General features: G+C 39.0%; 1 protein-coding gene across 20 annotated transcripts in view; it reads left to right on the top strand.

The window, feature by feature from the left end:
- Pam (peptidylglycine alpha-amidating monooxygenase) overlaps positions 1-25,931 on the top strand; it is a 274,763-nt gene that overhangs the window by 196,401 nt on the left and 52,431 nt on the right. For all 20 annotated transcript variants that reach the window (XM_030252190.1, XM_030252187.1, XM_030252186.1 and 17 more), the window contains 7 exons: positions 1,064-1,112; positions 2,178-2,245; positions 3,404-3,484; positions 3,745-3,821; positions 4,989-5,092; positions 13,667-13,851; positions 15,256-15,327. In XM_030252190.1, coding sequence (XP_030108050.1) covers positions 1,064-1,112; positions 2,178-2,245; positions 3,404-3,484; positions 3,745-3,821; positions 4,989-5,092; positions 13,667-13,851; positions 15,256-15,327 — 636 coding nt within the window. The remainder of the gene's footprint in view (positions 1-1,063; positions 1,113-2,177; positions 2,246-3,403; positions 3,485-3,744; positions 3,822-4,988; positions 5,093-13,666; positions 13,852-15,255; positions 15,328-25,931) is intronic.

Raw genomic sequence — 25,931 nt, 5'->3', positions numbered from 1 at the left:
GTTAATTCCAAAGCTTTTCTGCCGCTGTTGCGCCAGCATAACTTACAGGGTTTGTAGCTGGGTTGGTGTTTACTTTTTTCCTTTGGTACAGTGTAGGGTACCTTACAGTATCACCAACACTAGTCACTAAGCGTGAAGGCTCCAGGGGACATGAAGCTTGCCTTCCCCTTCTTCAGTGAGTGGAGTAGCTATTGTATTCAGTAATAGGGTCTACCTTATTAACAGTTTGTGTAGAACATCCAATAGCCTTGAGAGTGGCCTGGGTGTTTGTAGCTTTCCATGGGGCCTCCTTGGTCAATAACTTGATTGGATGTAACCAATTCCTGGCATTAAAGGCTTTGTTTTGTGCCATAAATTCTCATTCTTTGAAAAGCACTTAAAATTATCAGGAGAAAGAGGAGGAAGGGAAGAAGAGAAACTTCTGTGAATTTTTTTGTGAAAATAGTACTTCCCAGAAATTGATTAAGGGGACTAGACAGATCTATCTTTGTAAAAACAAAATGCATATATATATATATATATATATATACTATTATACACTGTCTGGGTTTCTCTTCCTGTTAGTGTGATAAAATAGTCTGGTGAGAGAAATAAAGGGGTAGGGAATTCATTTTAGCTCACAGTTCAAGGGGCGACCCTCATGGTAGAAAAATCAGAGCTGCAGAAGCTTGACACAGCTGTACTTATCAAATTCACCAACTTCACACATGTCTCTGCAATAAAGATGATGCAGAACACAGCAACACTTGCCTCTGTGCCTCTGTGTCTGCCCTCTGGGTACAAGGTAGAGTGAGGAGGCCGTCTGTATTCACCCTTGGGATTCGTTGGAGGTTGTGGGAACTGATGATGGGGAATCTCCCGTGAAGTACTTCATAGAACAAGTGTCGCACAAGCTGATGTTTTAACCAGTACTCGTTAAGAATCCATTAAAGCACCCTGCTTTGAGATCTGTTTCCACATGTTCGTATTTTTTTTTCCATTTTTTTATTAGGTATTTCGCTCATTTACATTTACATGTTCGTATTTAACATGTGTTTGTGTTTGGTGTTGTTCTTTTTTTCAGATAATCACAAAGACTGTTCCGGTGTGTCCTTACATCTCACACGTGTGCCGTAAGTGCCCGCAGGTTTTTCAGATAAGATCTTAAGAGATTTTTAGTTATCTGATGTAGAAGATTAATTAGCCCAAAATGACTGTTGCCTCAAATCAATATTTATTATCTCAGTATCAGGGGTCTGGGCAGCTGTCTTATGAAAGGCTTCAGTGAAAAGCTAGAGTCGTTGTTAGGTTCAGCCATGAAAGAGTCACCTCCAGTCTCTCACATAGTGGTCAACAGGGAGGAGACATGGTATGGGATTGACCAGCCCAGAGTGTGCAGTGCTAACAGGAATTCAGGACAGGATTGATACAGTTGCATCAAATGTAAACTAACAACAATGATAAATAATTTGAAATAATAATAAATCAAGGGCTTGTTCAAAAGATGGGACTTGAGCCATTTGTTATTTAATGACGTAATCTTGTCATCACCCTGGCTATATTTGTTAGACGTCACTTTCTACACTTATATTGCCAACAGTCAAGGGAGAGAACATTAAACAAGAACATGTGCATGACAACTCTGAATCATGACAACCCTGTTAAAGTCGCCAAAGAAGCCTGAATTCTAAAGGATGGCAGTAGGATGAGAAAAGGAGGGAAGGAAAGGAGGGAAGAAAGAGGGAGGGAGGAGGAAAGGAAGAAAGAAGAAAAAGAAAGGGAAGGAGGGAAGGGAAAAAGAGAGGAGAAGGAAGAGCAGGGTCAGTGAAGAGACATGTTCTGGGACTGGCATGCCCAGCGTGTGGAGGGCTAACGGGAAGTTCAGGACAGGGGATAGGTGGTGTCACGAGTCCCAAGGCGGTTTGGAGGAGAAGCTCATCATGTCAAGGAAGCTTCTTCCTTAGGACCTTCCGGGGCAGGGCGGGATGAGACTTACCCAGATTGTGGGGAATAATCTGCTTTATTCACCGTTTAAAGTGTTCATTGCATGGAAAACAACAACAAAACCTGTCCCAATGATCCTTACCTTGGCGTTTGAGTGAAAAAGCAGAACCCTTAGCATAAAAATAAAAAATAATAATATATTATATATGGTGTGTATGTATATATAGTTTTACATTTTTTATTTTAATTTTTAGACAGCCTTTGATTGCGGGCATGTACCTTATGATGTCTGTCAACACTGTTATACCCCCAGGAGAGAAAGGTGAGGAGTGGCCTCTTAATATTTACCATTATCTCATCAACTAACCTCTAAGAAGAGATCTATAGTGCACTCTATGAACTTGTAAAATGGTCAATGTCTAGATATATATCTGAAAAATAAATCTGTTCTTTAGCATCCTTGGATTTTAAATAGATTTTAAAAATCATTATGAGCCAGTAATTTATTGCTTTTCCAATATTTATTTATAGATATGCCAAAATGAAGGTCCATGGTTTGCTGGTGTGTTGTATAAAGACTAATTTTATTGCAAAAATCAGCCAATCATTCTTTACATGTAAAAAGTTAATCTGTATAATATGTAGCCGTATAAACTATTATGTTGGAAAGCTTCAAAAAAATCAAAAGGCTGGAAAATCCAACACGGCTCAGATCTAGTAATTAGATAAACTAAGTTCCCTAGTTGCAAAATGGAACAATTACACAACTCTCCTAAGCTGGAATGAACTACAAGAATACATACAACATCAGTGATCCAACAAAAATATCACACTGAATGTGGTATGTTTGTTTGAGTAAGAATCTTTAAAAGTTAATGTTGATATGGTTTATCTATTACTATTTTTAAAATTGACTTTAATGTCCTATTTATTGAGTCTTTATTATTTGTTAGACTGTAAAAGAGGAAAAGCATATAGAATGGGCCTATTGTAAACACGAGCTACCAATTTAGTGACTCTAGGTAATTATATTCAATGTTTAAATTTCTTTTTTGCACTAACATAAAAACAAACTTAAGTTTTTTCCATGGAATAAATTTCAAGAAAAAAGACCACAAACAAGCCATGGCTCCCTCCGCCTTCACACAGAGTACTTTGAGTTGGACCTTGTCATTCTGTTATTGAATAAAATAAATAAAAGTTTGAGTGGAAATAGGATCAAAATATAGAGTATGGAAAAGATTTGAAGAAATAAATGTGAGGCCAGAGGCTCTTAACACGCGTTAGTAAAATGTGTGACACAGAATAAACGTTTGATACCTGCTGGGTAATGAAGGAGTGTCCCATTCACAGGAGAGCCAAGTGCAAGAGCCTGAGACCACCTCACTCATACTTCTAACATAAATAAATAAGTAAATAAATAATAAATGAGATGTTTTCCAACTGCATAGTGACTTCTCCTGTGCCTTTGTCCCTGCAGTAGTGAATTCTGACATTTCGTGCCATTACAAAATGTATCCAATGCATGTGTTTGCCTACCGAGTCCATACTCACCATTTAGGTAAGAATGAAGCTGCATGTTAAATTAGAAATACTGTCATGTGCTTGCTGGATTTGTAAATATAGAAATCAAGTTATGCTGGACCTTAAGTATATCTTCTCGAATTCCTTGAACTCTTATGATGCTTCATTAAGATAGGCAACAGTTTGAAATCTGAAATATACTTGTTTTATTTTTTAAAAGAAAGTTAAATATTGAATGTGGCTCTGGGTTTCCAAATCATTTATTATAATGCTCCATTCTGATTTCTGTTCCTCAAGGTAAGGTAGTGAGTGGATACAGAGTAAGAAACGGACAGTGGACGCTGATTGGACGCCAGAGCCCCCAGCTGCCACAGGTGGGTAGAGTCTATCTTAATTCCAAGAGGAAGTAATTTTTTAATGCCTTTTATAAGTCTTTTGTGAATTTCCCTAGAATCCTGAAGTCTGTGACTCTGTCTTCACAATATCTATATAATATTAATTCCTGCTTAGAATTTCCAGTTTAATACTTCATCGGTTCTCTCGATATGGTGGCAGTTCTTTTCCTTTTACTAAGGGGTATTTTTATGAGTTCTGTGAGAATTCCATATAATTTACCTTGATCATGCTCAGCCTCCCTAGCCGATTTCCCACAGATCCACCAGACCTTCCTACCCACCCAACTTCAAGGTCTTTGGTTTTTTTAAAGCTGTGAAGTCCCATTTATTTTACTGAAGGCTCTTCGGAGTTGGCCCTACTCAGGAGCAGGGGCCTGCCGAACCAGGAGTCACACAATTAGTGAAAACTGACTCTGCTCCCAGCGGCCATCAAACGACAGCAGTTCCTCAGTCCCCCTCAGAGGGACTTCACGCCTAGCTCCCCTACCTCCATCCTAAGACTTTGTCTGGCTTGAGCTGGCACAGGTCTTGTTCATCTTTTTACCTCAGCTGCCCTGTTCGGTCCAGAAATCACTGCTTCCTTGAAGTTACCCACCACCTCTGGCAGTAACAACCTTCTGCCATCTCCTCTGAGGAGGTCTGGTATGATCTGGACATCCTAGTTAAGGCTGAGCACACCAAGCCTTCTCCTCTGCGTGTTGACCACCTGGGGTCCCTGTGAATTGCCATCTGTGCGCCATCTGCGCAAGACAAAGCATTTTGATGAAGGTTGAGCAATGCACAGATCTATGGGCATAGCGATGTCACTGGGAATCACCTTAATGTGATGTTTGTATTTACCACCCTATCATTATTCAGTCCATTTCAGAAATTTCTGCTCCCAGTCTTATTGGGGGTAGAGGACTTTATAAACAGCGTTTGTTTATTTTAAACTCTGGCACTTGTGCTATAGTATGGAACTGATGAATTACAAGAGAACTCATTTTATCTAGCAATTCTTTTTGAAAGGATCAGGTGTGGGTAGAACGGATGTTTGTCTTCATCCGTTCTACCCACACCCACAATGCTCTGAACCTCACATGACTCCAACATGGAGTTCTGGGTAATAGTGATTTTAGTTCATTGTTGTTTTTGTCTTTGGGGCAGGCTTTTTACCCAGTGGAACACCCAGTAGATGTTGCTTTTGGTGATATACTGGCAGCCAGATGTGTGTTCACTGGTGAGGGGAGGACCGAAGCCACCCACATCGGGTAAGATTCTGCACTCCCCCTATTCAGTTTTATCAGGTTAAGCCATGGATGTAGCTAACAGTTACCTCTGTGAATGAATTATACAATTTCAATATCTTGAGCCATTATGACAAACTTGTACTCTATCACTCCCTAACTGATCGCTACGGAAAGGCCCTAGAAAGTGGCCTCACTTGGGAACATTTCTTTCACTTGAGTCCTTTTTTCCTCATTTTAACCTTAAGCAGAATAACAACCACACCCATAATTCTTTCAGTGTGCTGATTTCCAGTCTGTAATTCTCAGTTGCTTGTGTACCGAGTGAGTATGGTATCCCTTCCCTGTCCAATAAGTGAAGAAAGGAAGGACAGCAGCATTTCATGGAGTTTTCATGAATGGTGGGTTTTCTTAGAACATGGGTTTCCATTTTATCTGAATGGGGAGACTATCAATTTGTATTAAAGAAGAAGCTTTCAGCCAGCTTTCCTAGTGTATTCCTTAAAGTTTTGGAGAAGACTGGAGAAAAATCAATAAACTTATTGACTTATCGTAAAGGACGATAGGACAATATAGACACAACCACACTGGAAAAGGGGAAGGGGTCACACACTCTGTGACAGTCTTTGACACTTGAGGTAACAGGATCCAGCAGGTATTGATCAGCTGCTCTGTGTTTTGTGCTCTTGTGGGGCCACAGGAATGGTAGTTAAATGCCAGAGGTTATTTTGTTAACCTTCTCAGAAGTAAAGAAAGTGGTTCAAAATAAACACTTTCAAGAGCTCTGCTGCATGTATCGATTTGCAAGCTTAAGTGTGAGGCCCCAGAGTATTTTAGCCTCCCAGACCTTAACCATTTGGGCAAGGGGGCATCATTACACCCCTGGCCAGACTGTGTCTGTGGAGTTGCCTCTCTGGAGTAATTCCAGCCATAGGCATTAACCGCTTGTTGCAGTGCCAGAATGAGAAGCCCAAGGGGTCCCCAGAGGCTTCTTTTGGGTTCATGAGCCTAGAATAATTCTAGTCTTTGTAAAATTGTACATTTTCCTTTAAAATAATACTTTAAAATGGGGATATTACTCAATCCTTTTGTAACTCTCTGGTGAGATAAAGTAAACACTATTTTTAATACGGATGAAATAGATTATGGCAAATTAAGTTATTGGATGATTTTGGATTTCGAATGTTTAATTTATACTACTGATTTACTTTCTCCAGAATAATAAAGTAATAAGGCATGTCTGAAGAAATCTAATGGTGAATAAAATTTTTATTATAATGCATATTACAGATGCATATAATGTTTCATGTGCCTTTTAAATTTCAAAAAAATACTGTCTACAGTGTTTCTGTGTTTTGTATATTAACAGGTGTAGTCTCCAGGGTACAATAGGATCACAGCTGAAAATGTAAATGGCAAAGAAGAAAGATTTCTTATTAAATTATTCTTTGTAAACTTCCTTCTTTCTCTCCTCCCACCTAACACACACACAGAGAGGGGAGGGGAAGAAAGAGGGAGGACAGAGACAGAGACAGAGACAGAGACAGAGACAGAGACAGAGACAGAGACAGAGACAGACTCACTGGATGTAGGTCTGACCTAGAGCTTGAAGCAGTTTGGTACAAACAATAGTTGCTCCCCGCTAGTTGGGAAACTCCTTGATGTTTTTAAAGAATTATCAACCTGACTTTGGAAGCATTTTGCCCTATACCACCCCTGAAACCATGCTGGCTTTATCCCACAAGTAAAAATTTTCAGTTAAGTGATATTTTACATTAGCCAAGTTAGACTCTTGTAACCTTAAATTTTTTAGACTAGAGAAATGTTTGCTTAGCTGGAACAATCATGATTCATTTGAAAACATTGCCATTGGGAAACAGATCCAAGTGCAGTGCTACACACCCGTTGAGGCTGAAACAGGAGGACTGTAGGTTTGAGAACTTGCTGGGATACATGGTGAGTTCAAAGCCAGCCTTGACTCCGACTTAGCTTCATCTGAAGATAATATCTCGAAACAAAACAAATAGGTTGATTTAACAATCTGCATGTCCATTATGAGGGAATAGAAAAGAAAACGTGGTGTATTGCACAGTGGGACATTGTTTAGCCTTTAAAGGAAAAGAAAATATTACAGCATGGATGAATCTGACTTTGTGCTAAGTAAAATAAGCCAGGCAGAGAAACAAATGCCAAATGAGACTACTGTTTAAAATATTAAATCTATTTGGTGTGTGTGTGTGTGTGTGTGTGTGTGTGTGTGTGTGTGTGTGTGTGTGTTATATACAACCACCTGTATTGTATCATATGTGTGGAAATCAGAGGACCACAAGGAGGAGTCTGTTCTCTAATTATACCCTGGGTCCTGGGTCCTGTTGGCAGGTGCTTTTAACCACTGAGTTGTCAGGCGGCAGTCTTACTTTTATATGTGCAATCTAAAAATACTGAAGAGTTAGAGTAACAGTTAGCAGGACTCAGAGGTAGAGTTAAAGTAGGACTGAGTGGGAATGGTTGGTTGAAGAGTATACAGTTTTAAATAGACAAGAAAACAGCTTTTTTAAATTTTCTGGTAGACAACAAAGTGACTACACACAATAATATATATTTTAAAATAAATACATTTCAAGAACCTGAGAATGAAAAAGTGATAGTTCTGCAAGGTGGTGCATGTACCAAAGTATGTTCTCTGCTGGATGCTAAAACATAATATTGCTCCTAATAAAGGGCACCAAGATTTGTCAATAAAAACTAGTGTTAAATGTACATTTTAGATATTTGTGTTTAAGTCTGGATAAATTAACAAATGTACTGAAGGATAAAATGTTACACATAAATATATATTTGTCATAAATTATAAAATAATGTATCTTAAAGAAGAAACTGCATGAAATACATAGTAATAACATTGTTCCAGTGAATCTGTGAAAACACTTTACGCCTGTGGTACATATTTTACATCCAATGAGACACTTCTCTAAATTAATTTCAAATGTTTAGCCAAGTTTAAACAATTAGAATCTATTTAAGTCAGTCGATTAAGCTAATTAAGTCAGCTAATCACCCAAAAATTTTAGACTAAAGATCTACATTCGGATGCTTATCAGGTAGCATTTACCTGTTTAGTCAACTTATTGGTCATCCTTTCTCTTGAAATGTGTTATTTTGTGACAATATAAACAGAGGAGAATAATGACAATATATAGAAGATATTTGTCCTAAACAAATAAAGCATTTATTTACCATTTTAATTCATCGTTCACTGTTACTGTATCACATACAAAATAATGAGTGTCTCTTGTGACATTTTATGCTCCGGTATAATATACTCTGTTCATCGTCACCCACATTTCTTCTCTTGTCCCCTTCTTTCTCCTGCTAAGTACCAGCTCTCTTCCAAAATAGTCTTTCTACCTCATGTCTTTTGTTTGGTTGGTTTTTTGTTTGTTTGTTTTTTAGTAGATATTTTCTTTATTTACATTTCAAATGTTATCCCCCCGAAAGCCCCCATCCCACCATCCCCTCCCCCTGCTCACCAACCCACCCACTCCCACTTCCTGTCCTGGTATTCCCCTACACTGGAGCATAGAGTTTCAAGGACCAAGGGCCTCTCCTCACATTGATGCCTGACAAGGCCATCCTCTGCTACATACACAGCTGGAGCCATGGTCCCCCCATGTGTACTCTTTGGTTGGCAGTTTGGTCCTACTCATGTCTTTTTATTAATCAACTTTTTTAAGTGCAGTATTTGCAAAGTGAAAGGTATATGATTAAATACTTTCCCCTTATCGTGCATCTTTAAAAGCACTTAGCTTTCATAAGACAAAATCTTTAACATCTCATATTAATTTCCCAGGTTAGTATGACCCATTCTGGTTATATTTAAACCCAGGTTCTGTTAGGGCTAGGGGAAGATACCATTGAGTTTGCAGAGTGTCACTGACTGCAGTCTCAGCATGACCTATAGACTCGGGGGGTTCTCTAGTGATTCATTTCAGAATATTTGGCACTTTCTTAAATCGCCATTATGAACCTTTGTATTAGGAAATATTTTTATAAAAGCCTCCATGAGTCTGAAGTAGATGGTAGATACATAGATACAAATAAATATTTTTCAGAAATACCACCAAAAATATATGCATTTGAACTAAATCATCATTCAGCAATGGTGGTTTATCAGGACCGGCGTATCAGAACGTGATAAATTACAGGCAGTTATTCAGCAAGAATAGTCTCCATTCACCAGTCATTTCTTGAGGTTTCCTGTCTTCCCAGGCCCACCAAAACACGTCAGATTTAAAGCTACTAATATGAAGTATACTAGTGTAAAGACTTTTGACAGTAGGTTCTCCTCCAAGACCCATGACTTCACTAGCCTTTTCAAATGTATGACTTTGTACTTTCCAATACATAATTTCTAACTTATTCGTCACTTTCCTTGCCTCTAGCATTGATGTAAAATTAACACTGGTTTCTTACTTTATATTCTAACCCTTTACCAATTGCCCTCTACTGGTTTCCTGGCAACGGGAGTTACATGTTTTCCCCATCACTGGATAGGCTGATGATTCTTTTTAGCAAACATTTCACAGTTTAGCTCCTTGTTCCCAGATTGATTACCTTTTATGTACACAGTCATATCGTCTACAAATAGAGGTAGGTTGGCTTCTCCCTTTCCTATTTGTATCCAATCGATCTCCTCCAGTTGTCTTATTGCTCTAGCTAAGACTGCCAGTACTTTATTGAGTAGATAAGGGGAGAGTGGACAACCTTGTCTTGTTCCTGGTTTCAATGGAATTGCTTTGAGTTTCTATCCTTTTAAGGTTGATGCTAGCTGTGAGCTTACTGTACATTGCCTTTATTATATTGGGATATATCTCTTGTGTCCTGTGATGGTTACCTTTAAATCAACTTGACAGAAGGTATAGTCATTGGAGAGGAAAGAGCCTCAATTGAGAAAATTCCTTCGTAAAATAGGACTATAGGCAGCCCTGTAGGACATTTTCTTTTTTGTTTGCTTGGGTTTTTTGTTTGTTTGGGGGGTTGTTTTGTTTTGTTTTGTTTGTTCATTTTAAAAAAATGTTATTAGATATTTCCTTCATTTACATTTCAAATGCTATCCTGCTTCCTAATCCAGGCATTCTCCTGTACTGGGGCATATAATCTTCGCAAGACCAAGGGCCTCTCCTCCCATTGATGGCCTGCTAGGCCATCCTCTGCTACATATCCAACTAGAGACACAAGCTCTGGGGAGTACTGGTTAGTGCATTTTCCTAATTAGTGATTGATGAGTGAGCACACAGCCCAGTGCACATGGTGCTATCCCTGTCCTGATGGTCCTGGGTTCTATAAGAAAGCAGGCTGTGCACGTCATGTGGAGTAGTGCTCAGTACCCCTCCATGGCCTCTACAACAGCTCCTGCTTCCAGGTTCCTGCCCTGCTTGAAATCCTGCCCGGGCTTCCTTTAATGGTAGACTATGATGCAGAAGTGTATGTTAAATAAACCCTTTCCTCCCCAGCTTGCTTTTGGTCATGTTGCTTCACCAAAACAATAGTAACCCAAACTAGAACATATCCCTAGTCTTTTTAGGATTTTATCACTAAGGAGTGATAGATTTTATCATAGGTCTTTTCTGCATCTAATAACAGTGCATTTTTGTTTGTTTCAGTATGTTTATATGGTGGATTACATTTATAGATTTACCTGTGTTAAACCATCCCTATATCTCTGGGTTAAAGCCAACTTGATCATAGTGGATAATCATTTTGATGCGTAGAATTTGATTTATATGTATTTTATTGAGAATTTTTACATTTATTTTCATAACAAATATTAGCAAATATGATTGATTATTTTAGTTGCCTCTTTGTGTGGTTTTGTCATCAGGATAATAGTGGCTTCATAAAAAGAATTAGGCAATATGCCTTCAATTTTCATTTTGTGGAATATTGAGGAATATTAGCATTACTTTGCTGTGAAGGTCTTACAGAATTCTCTTCTGGATCCACCTGGCTCTGGCTTTTGTTTCTTTGGTTGGTTGGTAGGTTGATGTTGTTGGGAGATTTGTGTCCATTTCACTAGGGGTTATGGGTCTTATATTAGTCAGAGTTCTCTAGAGGAATCAAACTGGTAGAATGAATCTATGTATATTGAAAGGGAATTTATTGCAAAGGCTTACAGACTGTGGTCTGTCTAGTCCACCAATGTCTGTCTGCTGATGAAAAGTCCAAGAAAGTGAGAGATGTTCATGCTACAAGGCTGGATGTTTCTGTTTGTTCTCCGTATCCCTTTGACTCTCAAAGAATAGTCTCTAATACCAGTGACAGAATCATAGATGAACCTGCCTACAAGAGAGAGCATGCAGGCTAAAACCAAAAGAAGCTCCCTTCTTCCATGTCCTTTTCTTATGCCACCACCCATTCCTCTCAGAGCACATAATTTTCTGACCAGCTCTAAAACTGTTCAAAGATAATTTTGGATGGTGTTTTGACACCATGAAGAAATACACAGTGAGCAGGTGTTGGCTTGGGGTTGCTTCACTTCACGATTTGCTTTTATTGCGTGGAAAAGGCTGTTAAAATGACATATATCAGATTTGCAGTAAGAAGCCAAATGATTTCCGAAGCATCCGCAGAACTTGTCCTCATTGCGAGAGCTCATTCCCGAGGTCTCACGGGAACCACACATTTTCACAGCTTACAGGAATCACATCTGATTTGGAAAATATTTTTTTCCCTTTTCTTGCTGATGTCATCTATGTTGCTATGGAAAAGAATTGATTGCTTCATGACGCTGCTGGAAAAACTAACCCTGATGAATTTCTCCAGAGCAAACAGTCTACGTTAGAAGGCTGCTTTTTTGATTAGGCTTGCTAAAAATGGTTACAACTAATAACCGAAAGGGAATGTTCTTTATCCAGAATTAACTTGCTATGCAAGCCTTCTCAAGTGGGTGGATAGAAAGCCTTAATTACCACAGAGAGACTTAGATACCTGGTAGTCTGTGTTGAGTGAGAAGGAAAACATGCTTTGTAAAGGATCTGGTGTTATTCCTATTACCTGGAACTGTTTTCTTGGAACCAGCTGTTTCACTGTTTTAAACATCTATACTTAGCGTTATCTGTCAGCTGTACAGTACTACCTGGGTAGGATGTGTATTCCTTAGAAAAGGTTACTCATATTCACTGGGAATATTCACTCATATTCACTGGCTATAGTCATCTCAGAGTAGAAGAATGCTCACCATTCTTCTGTTCCTTACTACCTAGCTCCAGTCCCACTGTCAGATATCAGGGATATACTTATGATGCTTTAGGAGTCACATGACTATAAAAAGAAGGCAGGGAATCCCAAACAAGTTTCTAGGCTCTGGGCAGTAAGTGTGCTTATACGTAATACATGAGATTCCTATTAGCGTATATTAAATTTTACCATCTGTCCTCCTTTTGATACTGATAGATTGATAATATACCCTGGTTTAAAAAAAAAAACAACAGCTTAGGGAAGAAAGGGTTCATTAGCTCATAATTGAAAGTTACAGACCATCTTTTCAGAGAAGGAAGGGCAGTTGGAAATCAAAGCAGTTGTGACATCCATAGTCAAGAGCAAAGATGCATGCATCGTGCATGCATCTGGGCTCCGCACACCTAGGACCGGACCCCAGGGAATGGTGCCACCACTATTAGACCAGTTCTTCCCACATCAATTAAAGAAATCAACCAGTCACTCACAGCCAAGCTGACAGGTGAATCTCATCTAGATCATTCTCACTGAAACACCTTTCTCAGATGGCCTACAGCTCTTAGTATCCCCATGGCACAGGCTACAGTCATCTCAGAGTGGAGACTCAACTGAATGATCACCCAGATCTGATTAGTCTCGTGTCTTGCCTTTAGGAAATTGTCTTCATTCCTAGTTGATGCAGAAGAGTCCAGCATACTGTACAGGACACTAAATCTAAGCTGGTGGCCCTGAGCTTATAAGAAAGCTAAGCTTGAGACACCAGCTAGTGCCCCTGCATCATGTCTGTTTTAAGTTCCTCCTGGAGCTTCTGACCTGACATCCTATAACCTGTAAGCTGAAATATACATCCTATAACCTGTAAGCTGAAATATACCATCTCCTCCCCTTTTCAGCTTTTGGTCAGGGAGTTCTCTTGAGAGCAACAGAGATGAAACTGGAACACCAGATGATTCTAAATTGTTCCAAGTTGGTAACTGGAACAAACCATCACGCCATCACTAAGCAAATGCTGTAATTTTAAAAATGGAATTATTTATGTGTAGGTTTTATAACACAGTAGGTAAATAAAGAACAAAAGGATTAATGGGGAAACCTGTATCTCTGAACTACTTAAGTATCATTTTTTTATCTGTGATCCTGGGTGATGTCCACAGAATAACCAGACACCAATACTTCAGTGTTGGATGGAAATACATCTTTGATGTTGGAGACTGTGATAGGTTTTAATGAGAAATATAAACTAGATGCAGTTCTTCTCTACTGAGTCCACTATGGGCAGACTTACAGGGTGCAATTTCTTGCATTAAGGAAGGGTTTGCTACGAGCACTTTCGATGTCCTGTCTACTTTCCTCTCCCTACAGCGGCACATCTAGTGATGAAATGTGCAACTTGTACATTATGTATTACATGGAAGCCAAGCATGCAGTTTCCTTCATGACCTGTACACAGAATGTGGCTCCAGATATGTTCAGAACTATCCCAGAAGAGGCCAATATTCCAATTCCTGTAAAATCCGACATGGTTATGATCCATGGGCATCACAAAGGTGAGTTGGATGTTTAACTCAGAGTACCAGATGGTTTTCTGCTCTGTATTTGCCTTTTTGTGTCTCCCATAACTACATGATTAATCAATTATGTTTTAGCTTCCTTAACCAATCACATATGCACACATATATTTCTTCCCTCTCTTTCATATACAATCTCCACTCCCTGACATTTTTCCATCAAAACAGTAAAAGAAGGCTCAGTTGATACAGTGCTTGGCACTAAATCATGATGCCCTGGGCTCAGATCCCCATCACTAGTGTACAAAAGCGAGACACAGTGGTGCACATCTGTAATCCCACAGTAGGAAGACAGAGAAAGGCAGGTTCCAATGCGCTCCTGACTACCCAGCACAACCCAATCCGTGAGTGAGCTCCTGATTCAATAAAAGACGCTGTCTGAACATCCAGCATTGACATCTTGCCTCCACAAACATGCACACTCATGTGTAAAAACATCAACATACACACACACACAAATATATGCACGCATTTACAGTGCATAATACACACACAGTTTTCACGTACAAATAGACACTCAACTCATGCACACACATATATGTATGTGTATACCACTTACACAAATGTAGCAAATATGCAAGCAAGCACCCACATGGATAAACAAATTCATGCATACACAAACACACACACATACACATCAAATCCCAGCGAGTGACAAAAAGACTGTTAGTTTTGTGACCAATCCCACCAATGTAAGTCTTTCTTCATATAATTCCTGTTTGTTTGTACTTTTCTTACCTCACTCATTCCTTAGGCGGAAATGACATCCATGACTTATAAATTGTAGCACACTCCAGATGGTTATGTCTGCAGCCATATCCGCATAGTGTGCCTTTTCAAGTGAAAGATAATTCTTGGCATTCCTTGCCTTTGCTCTTGAGGTTTGATTTTTACGTCCGTGCTTTAGCTTTTTGCTCATCTGCAGAATGGTCACACTTGACTGTCATTCCTGTAGTTTCACACTGATACAGCATGAAGTTGGCTCAGGCTTTACGGAGTTTTGTAAATTTCACCATGAAATGCCACAGCGACTGGTAATCAGGTTGTTGACTATGATGCTAATATATTTAGAGAATAGAAGTTTATATTTTTTAAATGCCTTAAATATGGTTATGTAGATTTTAAAAATAAATATGAGTACTTTGTTGAAACATTTTTAAATGTAATTTATGTGTTACTAAAAAAAGATTATTTGGCGTGGGTTATGTAACAAGACGGATGGTTGTGCTGTGGGTGGGAGATGGAGAATGAGAGTAACCAGTGTAATGAACATAAGGTCCTGAATAATGCTAAAACTATTGTTTTGATGGTAGAATCCCAGTAAACTAGTAAAGTCTGTACTATATTCTGATAGTTCATGATCAACTTCTTTGATCTTTACAGAAACAGAAAACAAAGAAAAGAGTGCTTTAATACAGCAGCCAAAGCAGGGAGAGGAGGAAGCCTTCGAGCAGGGTAAGCTCCTACCTCTCTAACTAGCCCATAAAGGATTCCTTATCCAAATAGGCAGCCAAGTTATGACGGGATAAGATAGTTTAGGTCACTATTTCAGCCTCAGACCATATCTTCACTGTTCTTATATGGTACATAATTAATTTATAAATAAGTGGCCATTTATCACACTTAACCATAAAAGCAAGATTCACTAGTGTAATTGAGTCCCATTTGGCTTTTTTTCTGCCTTTGCTTCAGTTTGTTTGCTATTGCAGTTTTTCCATACAGTTTGTAGAATTGCAAATTAAACCGTGAGAAACAAGCATCACACTGCTTCTGAAATCTAGTGAACGTCTCCATTTAAACTCTTAGGTTATTAACGATATGAGAGTTTCAAGCCAAAAGAACTTGAGAATTCAACCTGCCTCTTCTCTGCCCTCAGCTGGACAGGATGGACTACTGCTGTGGCTTCATAGGCTCCTGTTATATTGCCATCTGACGAGTTAAGATGGCATCCTTTTCCCTGTGTTCTGTGTATTAGGACTATTCGAAGCTATAGCGCCATAAACCACATGCGCTGGCAGTGAGAAAGTCCACTCCAGAATTTTAGTCCCTTACCAGTTCTTTGGAAAATACTGTTTTGTGTCAGGTATTAGAGTATTAAGTCATTGCTGCCTAAATATGATACACGTCTAAACATTAGCTTAATATTTATACAGAGACATGGCAGTTTAAGACAAAGAGAAATGGATGTTTTCTAGTCATGGTGTGGGGGAGTTTGAACCAAGAATATAGCTCAGTGGGAAAGGTGCTTGTTGAATAAGCCTGAGGGCAGAGTTCACATCTCCACCACTTTCAAAGAAGGCAGCCAGACATGGTGGCCTGTCTGTAATCTCAGAGCTTGAAAATCCAAGACAAGGGGTCACCTGCTCAAACTGACTATGGAGAGTAGCCAAATGGCTGCGCTCTTAGTTCAGAAAACAAACAAACAACAATAACACCAAAATTTACATCAGTAAATAAAATAGAGATCAACTGAAGAGGATACCTGCATTAAACTCAAGCCTACACACACACACAGAGGCATGCACACATGTGTGCCCATACACACAAATGCAAACACACATACATACATAAACATCACACACACACATACAAAAAGGAAATATTGTATTAAAATAAAGTATTAAAAGAAAATAAAGTTTAAGATATTTCTATTTATGTGTTAACTCAAAACCAGGGAGATAACTGTCCTAAAAAAAAAAATCTGTATGTCTGGTTGTTTTTAATCCCAATCACTGCCTCCTTCCATCACTCCCCCCTACACACACACACACAAGGAATAATAGCTAACTTTATGGATTCTGTTGATCTATTTGTTAGCAACTCAGGAATAACCACCTAATTACAGATAGTATTACAGAGTTTACTCTAACTATGCTGAAATTTGTCCAGATCTACAATTAATTATTTTGACGCTGGACAATTTGAGTTTATGTCTTTGAAATAACTTGAGCAGTCTTCAAACTCATTCACCAAAGCTAACATACATGTAAATATGTCGGACATGACCATCATTTGCAGATATGTAAACTGAGGCAGGATTGTCCTTTCCTTTTGATATTAGTTAGTTGATCAATACTAAAATCTTAAAGACCTTATGAGCAAATCGATCTTATTTCTAATCACCGGGATCTAGGGAGTGTCAAATATGCACACTGTTGTCCGTTAAAATGCCTTACCACCATATGCTGCCAAATGGACCCAGACTCTTGTGAAGTCAAGAGAAGAACTGTCCTACTGTGTATTCTTCTGCTTATAGTCAAAAAACACTGTAAGGAAAGTAATATAACTTGGAAAGAAATATTACTCGGAGTCAGCTGCAGAAAATAAGCTCTGGTGCTCACATGTTGAAGGAGTATATCCATTATCCCCTCCAGTGTTCTGTGAAGTAGTGGCCTGCAGAGCCATGCCAATGGCCACTGTAGTCTCTGTGGTCACTGCTGGTCACTGGAGACCATCGGCTGAATATTTAAGTGAAGACACAGAAAATATGCGCATTCACACAGACTATCTGATGTACTAATGAGATCAATCTATTTCTTTACAGTGCACAGGCTAAATCTACTCATTAATGAGAGAACAGCCCATTCTTCAAAGAGACATTTGTTTGCACAAAATACCTATTTATTTCATTCCCCAGGAAGCTGTGCTGACCAAATAGCTAGTAAGAGGACTGTAATTATTCAAACAAATGACTCCATGTGTCATAAGTTTTAAAGTAAACCCTTAAAATTAACCCATGACTTTATTTTGTTGTTCAGGCTGAATTTGTGCTCATGCATTCCCCCAAATTGCATTAACTCTTTGAATGTTTTAACCTTCAACAAAAAATAGACCTAAATCATTTCTGCAGTGCTAGCCACAAACCAACAGATATCATCTACATTAGTTCCACAGAAAGTTTCCAAATCTGGTAAGGAGAAGAAACAAGTCATGAAACAAGAAAACAATGACCTATAACATCAGGGACCTGTGTGCGAAGGCAAGCCTTGTACTGACCACCAAATACAGGTTCTTATGCAAATAATATAGATGATCCAATGTATGTACACAAGAATATACTCAGATATATACACATGTGTACACACATATACATAAACTAGTAATAATACTATCTACCCATAAACCACCATATGGAATGTATGTATGCAGCATTCACTGGAAAGCTGATAGGCAGAGAAAGGACATAATATGTAGTAAACAGTATGTCTTTTAAAAGGATAAACTTTACTAAGATAAAATACATGGAAAATGCTCATATTCTATTAACTGAAGTAAAAAATATATTTAGCTACAGGGACTGGGGAGATGGCTCAGTGGGTAAAGTTCTTCCTATTGCAAACATGAGTGGAGATCTGAATTCAGATCCCAGCACCCACATGAAAGTGGGTGTGCGGGCATGCGGGCATTTGTAGTCCTGGCACTGAATGTGTGGAGACAGAAAGATCCCTAGGGCTTGAAGGTTTTCTAGATTAGCCAATCTGATTGAATTTAACAAGCCTTTTAACATGGGTTCATATACTTTGTTTCTTTTCTTTGAAATCTTTTTCCCTAAAAATGGTAACTATTAACTTTGCTCCCAGAACATTAATCTTGACTGAAAATCAGTTGACATTGAGTCATGTGAAGCTGTGTGGTGTGGTTGGTGTGCTTATTCTTAGCACACTGGCTTTCCACAGCGCCTTTTACTGATGTACCGCAGGCTTTGTCTCAAACGCTGTCATTTCTGAGACACCAAGGAGTCGCTCTTACATAAAGGTTTTTCTCCTCAAATTGTTTTAGACAACACAACAGTTGAAAACATCTTAACAAGACTACAGGGTTATTTTTTAATAATGGTTACTTTGAGTTTTTAAATAATGTTCATTATAGATGAAAACTATACAAACTATAAATAAACAAAATATTGGTATTACAAAGACATGCCTGTATGTAAAATATATATTACACATAGAGTTTAAATATATATTCATATATGTTATAGTGACAATATTTATATTAGATTACAATATATATAATTTTATATTCTTTTAAAAACTATTTTATCTTGCATATTTCCTAAAATAATAAAATCTTTTGGTAAGACAGAATTATCCTTCAATTCTGAGAATCAAACTCAGGTATTGCTAGGTAAGTATTAACTACTAAGGTGCATACCCAACCTACAGAAGTCATTTTTAATGGCTGTATAATTAGATTATACTCCCATTGGCTTTTAGATATCTTATTTCTCTCTAGATTAGCTTACATGTGAATAAATTAATTACATGTGTCCCCATACATGAAGACAGAAATATCACCACACCTTAAAATTACCGTAAATGAGGAATTGCATACATATGTGAATGCAATCAACTGTGAATGATTACCTGTATTGAGTAAGTACAGTAATAAGTGAACTGGTGCAATAAATACAACACATTTAAAAGTGAGCCATTACAGATGTGTGAATCCACTTCCACTGACTGTGGGTTAAGGGAATGAGAACTAGCCAGCTGTCTGAAAGGAAGCAATGTTGAGATCTTCCGAGCAGATGTGCCCACACTCTGAGACCTCTCACATGTCGCAGCTGACACTTTTGGAAATCTAATGCATGCTTTCTAAGGTTTTCCTGGTTCATCTTACAGTTGTTTGCTGTACCAGAGGTACTGCCTAAGGTTTCTGTCAACATTATTTAGGCACGAACGCTTACCTGCCTCAAGCAAGAATCTATATAAGTATATTTAGAAGTTTTGGAATTCGGTATTGCTCTCCTTAAAATTCAGAGTACACGATGTCACTCAGAAATATCTGTTGCTTGTAGTGGTGTGGCTCGTTGCTTTCCACCACTTGAGACAGAGATGAAAGCTCAGATGTACGGTCCCAGCACTTCTTCACAATGATGCATTTTCCTCTGGACAGCATGTATTTTTCTGCAGAAAGGACCGCAGACACGTTTTATTCGGTTTGCTTCAAACTCTCGTCATTGGAGTCTTTGCCCTCATGTAATCAATCCTCCCACGCAAAGGCCAGAATGAGCCGCTGTGATCCCAAGGCAGGGAGAGTTTGACAAAACTACAATTTGTAGAGGGAAAGCACACCATGACCCCAGCCAGTTAAAGGTCATCAGACACCTGTGACACAGAATCGTCCTGCAGTGGTTTCATGCTAACAAAAAATGAATTACCATTGTCACATTTTATCAAATAAGCAAAAATCAAGGAACAGAGTTGCAAGTTAAAAGCCGGACAGACTTTTAGACTGCAGAGCTTCCTGAAGAAAGATCTGATAAAGTGTGTAGGACTGAGAGGCACCCAGATGTGGTGGCTGAAATGTATATTTCTTTGCCTTGTTCAGAATAAGTCGTTCCTTTGATCTCCTTACAAAGTACACGTGATTTTAATATCATCTTAGCTGATTCCAAGAACTCTCAACACCATTTGGCCCGATGTTAAATACAATACAGCTCCTGTATGTGGTCTCATTTGCTAAAATGTATCGGTTTGTTTTGATTGATGAGCTATGCACGAGTCTTTATTTATTGAACTCATCTATCAAATACAATTCTAAATGCCTCCAAGCCTCTGGGAAGCTGACTGAATGCTATTTGGAATTGGTTCCCTAATAACAAAATAGTCAGATGTGAATGATCATTTATCACATGGCTGTGCCTTCCCGTATAGATCTGCATGCATAGAAATCACAAAAGCCTCCTGTTTGATATGTCTCAAATATCTCCTTTAATAAGATTCCTTTTACTTGTGAGCTGGACATCATGATCTCATGTTTATTTCTGTGCAGCTAGGGAATAAATATTGGGAGTTAATCACAAGTAAACAATCAATAAACCAAATCAAATTTAACCCACAGGGAGTCAGTATGACAGAATCACAAAGCAAAATATTAAACTACCTTTATAAAAGAAATGCCTTCTTTTTCCATTCCAAATATCCTTCTCATTAATTAAATATCTAACATGTTATTATTTGCTTGGTTACTTGGCATATCTTGTCAGTGCTTAAATTGCCAATGAACTACAAATTCTCTTTGTATACCATAGAAATCATGGAGCAGTCTTGGGAGCTGTCAGCTACTTATAATTAACTCTAGTGACTCCTCTGATAAATGGTCATTGACATACTAAAAAATTACAGAGGTCCTTAGCCAGATTTTACATTCTCTGAATGTTAAAGGCAGTTAGGATTTTTTATCCAATTATTTTTACTTAAAAAAAAAAAAACCTCATATAGCAAATTTATTGTTTTATTCTCTTTTTTCCCCATTTTGCCTCTTTCATGTTTTTTTTTTCAGACAGATGTCATTCTGTAGCTCCAGAATGGCCTGAAATATATGTAGCACATGCTGATCTAGACCAGTAATCCCCCAGCCTCCACCTGCTGAGTGCTAGGATTTCAGGTGTGAACCACAACATGGGGTCTTTCTCCCCCCTCCCCCTTCCTCTCCCTTCCATGCCCTTTCATTTATTTTAGTTTATTCTCACCACTTTCTTGGAAGTAAACAAGAGAAATTCCTTTCAAGGAGTAGGGAATAGTCAATGGTTCCTACTAAATAGAAAAATAATCATAACTGTTCCCTTAAGTAGTTGACGCAAGCACACACGTGGAAACAGGGTTTAATCGGTACTGTTTACACATGCATGCACTGTGCATTCCCTTTTTCTCAGTGCGTTAATTGTTACTCTAATTGTGTTTTCCAAATATCAAATGTACCCAGTCAAATTAACATCAGAGATCTACCTGTGCATCTCGTAAGACTCAAAGTGTTAGTGGGTATAGGAAGAACAACTGAAAACCTCTCAGCAGCATAAAACTATCAAGGAAATAATCTGTTTCTAGTAATTCAAAAGCAAAGGGCAACATTTTTCCCTAGTTATTCTCCATCCTAGAATCATTGACTGGGCATGTCCATGGTAGGAACTGCACTGAACACTAGGAATATGGTGATGGAAAGAAAAGGGAGTTTTTTTCTTCACTGACATTTATGTATTATCATTTCTACCTTCCCATTGATAATTTAAAGGTGTAGAAGCCTTTTAGCACTCATGTACAATTTGATCGTGCATGGAAGGTTATGTTGACAGTGGTGAGGAAAACCAAGGAGGAAAGCAAAGTCCTCTTCTACTCTCATAACTAATAACCAGGCATTACCCTTTAGTTCAGTTTTAGGAAATTACTAATTAGTTTACAAGATTCACTGGTAATAATAAGAGTAGGATGTAACAATAAGAAAGTGACTTCACTAAAAAGCAAACCTGGCTTCTGAACTGGGAAGGAAGATCATTTAAAGAAAAAACAAAATCTTTTTTTTTTTTTTTAATGCATAGAAATGCTCTATCTGTACACCTGCTTACCAGTAGAGGGCACCAGATCACATTATAGATGGTTGTGAGCCACCATGTGGTTGCTGGGAATTGAACTCAGGACCTCTGGAAGAGCAGATAGTGCTCTTAACCACTGAACTGTGTCTCCAGCCCAAAAAGAGTAATTTTGATTGGAGACTGGAAGTTTTTTATAGAAAGGGACCCATGGCCACTACAGGCAAGAGAAAGGACCCTGGATCCAATACAATGAACAGTGTAGATGATGTGTTTATTAGTTTTGTTACTGTAACAAAATGCCCTAAGATATGTAACTCTATTTTTAAAAGAAGGTTATTTTGCTTACATTCTGGCTGCAAGGTAGCCTCCATCTGCTGCTAATGAACTTTTTTTTTCTATAGAATTCTGAGATGTTATAGGGTAATCTGACAAAATTTCAAACTTATTAACAGTTAACAAAAAAGGAAAAAAAATGTTTGACCTTAAACATTGAGGAGACAGAAATCTATCCAATCCTTGATAGAATGGAACTCAGTTAAGACTTAAAGTGCTTAACTTCCTATCAGTTGGGCATGATAGAATTGCCTTTAGCTTCCACACCTAGAATGAGGGAAATAATAATAGCTATGTCACAGGGATGAAATGTGTTAAAAATATGAGGCTGTCAGCAAAGTTATAAGGTCCTGCTAACCATAAATGCAGTGGCTACTGCTACACGGGTTATAAGCTATTTGTAAGATTGTTATCTGTTAGCCTCAAACATCGTAACAAACAGCTTCCCTATGATTGTCCACAGCTCTCCTAGCATAAATATTAATGACATGCTCTACCTTTCCCAAAGTATCCCATCTGGGGAAATTAATTATGTGGTTACCTTAGCAGAGCGTCCCAGAATAGAACTAGAGAAAACCACTCAGAAATGCACGGGTTGATGGAGGTGAAGAGCAGGTATCTGTGGACCGTAATGCAGAGACTCTAATGCAGTGAAGCTCTGTCAGTCACAAGCCAGCTAGAGTGGAAGGTTCAGCATCGTGATAGGTTTCAAGTCCAGACCAGGATTGAAAGGCAAGGGAGCAACCCTCCTCTCAGCATAACGACCAGAGGATCATGGGAATTCCTGATGAGTACTTCCAGTCAGGAAGCAAAAGATGTTCATAAACAGTGTAATTTGGAATTTGTGCTCACTAAAGAGAGAAGGGAAAGTTCAGTGTTTTGGATTGAGAGAACGATTATGGAAAAAATATAAAAATGGAAAAAAGAAAAATAATTCAATTTTAGAGATGTTATGTTTCTAATATCAGGGAAAACACCATCAAAATAGAAATTCTCAGAATATGGGATTTTTTTAAAGATATCAAAAAGTGTGTGTGTGTGTGTGTGTGTGTGTGTGTGTGTGTGTGTGTGCATATATGTGTGCATGTGTGTGCAGGAATATGTCCACGAGTGCAGGTGCTTTTAGAGGTCAGAAGAAGTCAGATTCCCCTGGCACTGGCTTTACAGGCATGTGTGAGCATCCCAGTGTGGTGCTGAGAACTGAACTGAGCTTGTCTGGAGGAACAGTGTTCCCTCTTGTATGCTGAGCATTCTCTCTAGCCCCCCAGAATACAGTTTTATAAAGGAGTCTGGTACTAGCAAAACTGCAGAGCTAGGTGTGATTTTCCCAGAGATAAGAGCTTTAGCAGCAAATGACCAAGACCACTGGGTATGAGAGGGAAATGTCTAGTATAGACTTTGGGATGTGACAACATTCTCATATGTTGTGCAGACAGACGAAAAACTGAAAGCAAAGATGACTGGAGGAAATTTGTATAGAACATCATGAAAAGAGTTTCCAATAAATTGCTACCTGCCTGCCACTAACAAGCCACAGTGATGCATTTCCTGTCTTTGAACTCTTGATTGGCTCTTGCAAAAGTCACACAGTGGTGGAGTAGGAACTGAATATGTCTGCCTGCACCTAAGCAAGGGAAGTGGGCAGGAGTAAGGACATATAAGAGAGGTCCTTTACATCCATGTGGTGCATACTGGATATTTATTGTCATTTAGTTAGAAGTAAGAACAACTCAAACATGGCTCAGGTATAGTAGCCACATGACAAAGGCTCATTAGCCCTGGGTAGGTAGAGGCTCTAGTGTTGACCATTGCAGTTGTACCACATTGTCATTATCATGAAGTTCCTTTGGGTTATGCTGGAATGTTTTGTAGAAGTAGAAAGGTGTAAGTGTGTGAGGGTTAGGAGTCTGGGGAATATAGCCAATGGGCTCTTAAGGAAGTGTGGCTCCACCCATCACAAGCAAGGCAGCAGAGGGAGAGCAAATTCAACACCATGTGTCAGAAGGGGAGCACTACCCAGTTTCTTCCCATAAGCACTCAAACCTTCAGTGAGTATGTTTATAGCCTAGAAGGATAGGCAGAGGTAGCCATCCAGTACACTTGAGTAGGCATAGTTGCCTCTTCATGTGGATTTTAAAAGACATGTGGATCAATGGAATAGAAGACCCAGAAGCAACCTGTATTCTTTAGGGTTTTACTGCTGTGAACAGACACCATGACCAAGGCAAGTCTTATAAAGGACAACTTTTAATTGGGTCTGGCTTACAGGTTCAGAGGTTCAGTCCACTATCATCAAAGTGGAAGTATGGCAGTATCCAGGCAGGCATGGTGCAGAGAGAGCTGAGAGTTCTGCATCTTCATCTGAAGGCTGCTAGTGGTAGACTCGTTTCTAGGAAGCTAGGACAGGGTCTTAAAGCCCAAGCCCACAGTGACACACCTACTCCAACAAGGCTACACCTCCAAATAGTGCCACTTCCTAGGCTAAGCATGTGCAAACCATCACACAACCCAAGAGTAAAACAAACTACCTATAAATATTTAAATGCTTTTAATCTATGTCTTGAAAGCTTTATATGTGTATACAATCTACTTTAGCATATTTCCTCCAGTTTCTTTCATCTCACTTCCTTTGGACCCCTTCTTTTTTTCCACCTCACCCTCCATTACTCATGATTTTTTGAAAGAGCCACTGAATCTTATTAGAGTTGTTGACATGGCCATAGGTGTGGTGTTACTAGCTGGAACATGGCCACCATAGCAATGGCTACATCACTGAAGAATGAAATCGCCTCCTCCCTCTGCCCCTATGCCAGTAACTGCCAATAGATTTTCATCTATAGATGGGAACCTCATGAGCCCTCCCCAACAAGGTCAACAGTTAGGGTTCAATCTTGGGCAGTAGCCACAGCTGCTCTGAGTTCATGAATGCAGTGGTCATGACCAGGAGATCCTTCCCATTTCAAGCAGCCCTCCCCAGTCTCTGGCTCTCATATTCCATCTTTTTTCTCTTCGGTAATGACCTTTGAATCATTGAGCATGTGTTACAGATGACTCATTTATGGAGAACACTCAGCAGTCACAATTATCAGCCTTTTAGCCAGTTGTGAGTCTCTGCATTAACCACTGCCCTCTGAAGGCATCACTGACCTGTGAGTGTGGATATGTCCTTGCTCCGTCAGCAGCCTGCATACCACCTTCTGCTCCACCCACCATCTCACCACACCTCTCCACATAGGGATCCTAGATTCACCACCAACTCCACCAGTTCCCAGTGCCCAAGGAGGATTCCTGGCACTCTGAAAGCTAGTGCCAGCTCAGTGACAGCTTGATTGTTCTATGCCACATAATAAAAGTGAATAGTGTCTTCAACAATAGGTGAACAACCAAGATCAGGGCAAGAGCATCTATTGCT

This window comes from Mus musculus, chromosome 1 (genome assembly GCF_000001635.26).
Source record: "Mus musculus strain C57BL/6J chromosome 1, GRCm38.p6 C57BL/6J".
NCBI classification, from domain to species: Eukaryota; Metazoa; Chordata; class Mammalia; order Rodentia; family Muridae; genus Mus; species Mus musculus.
This window is presented reverse-complemented; position numbering and strand designations above follow the sequence as displayed.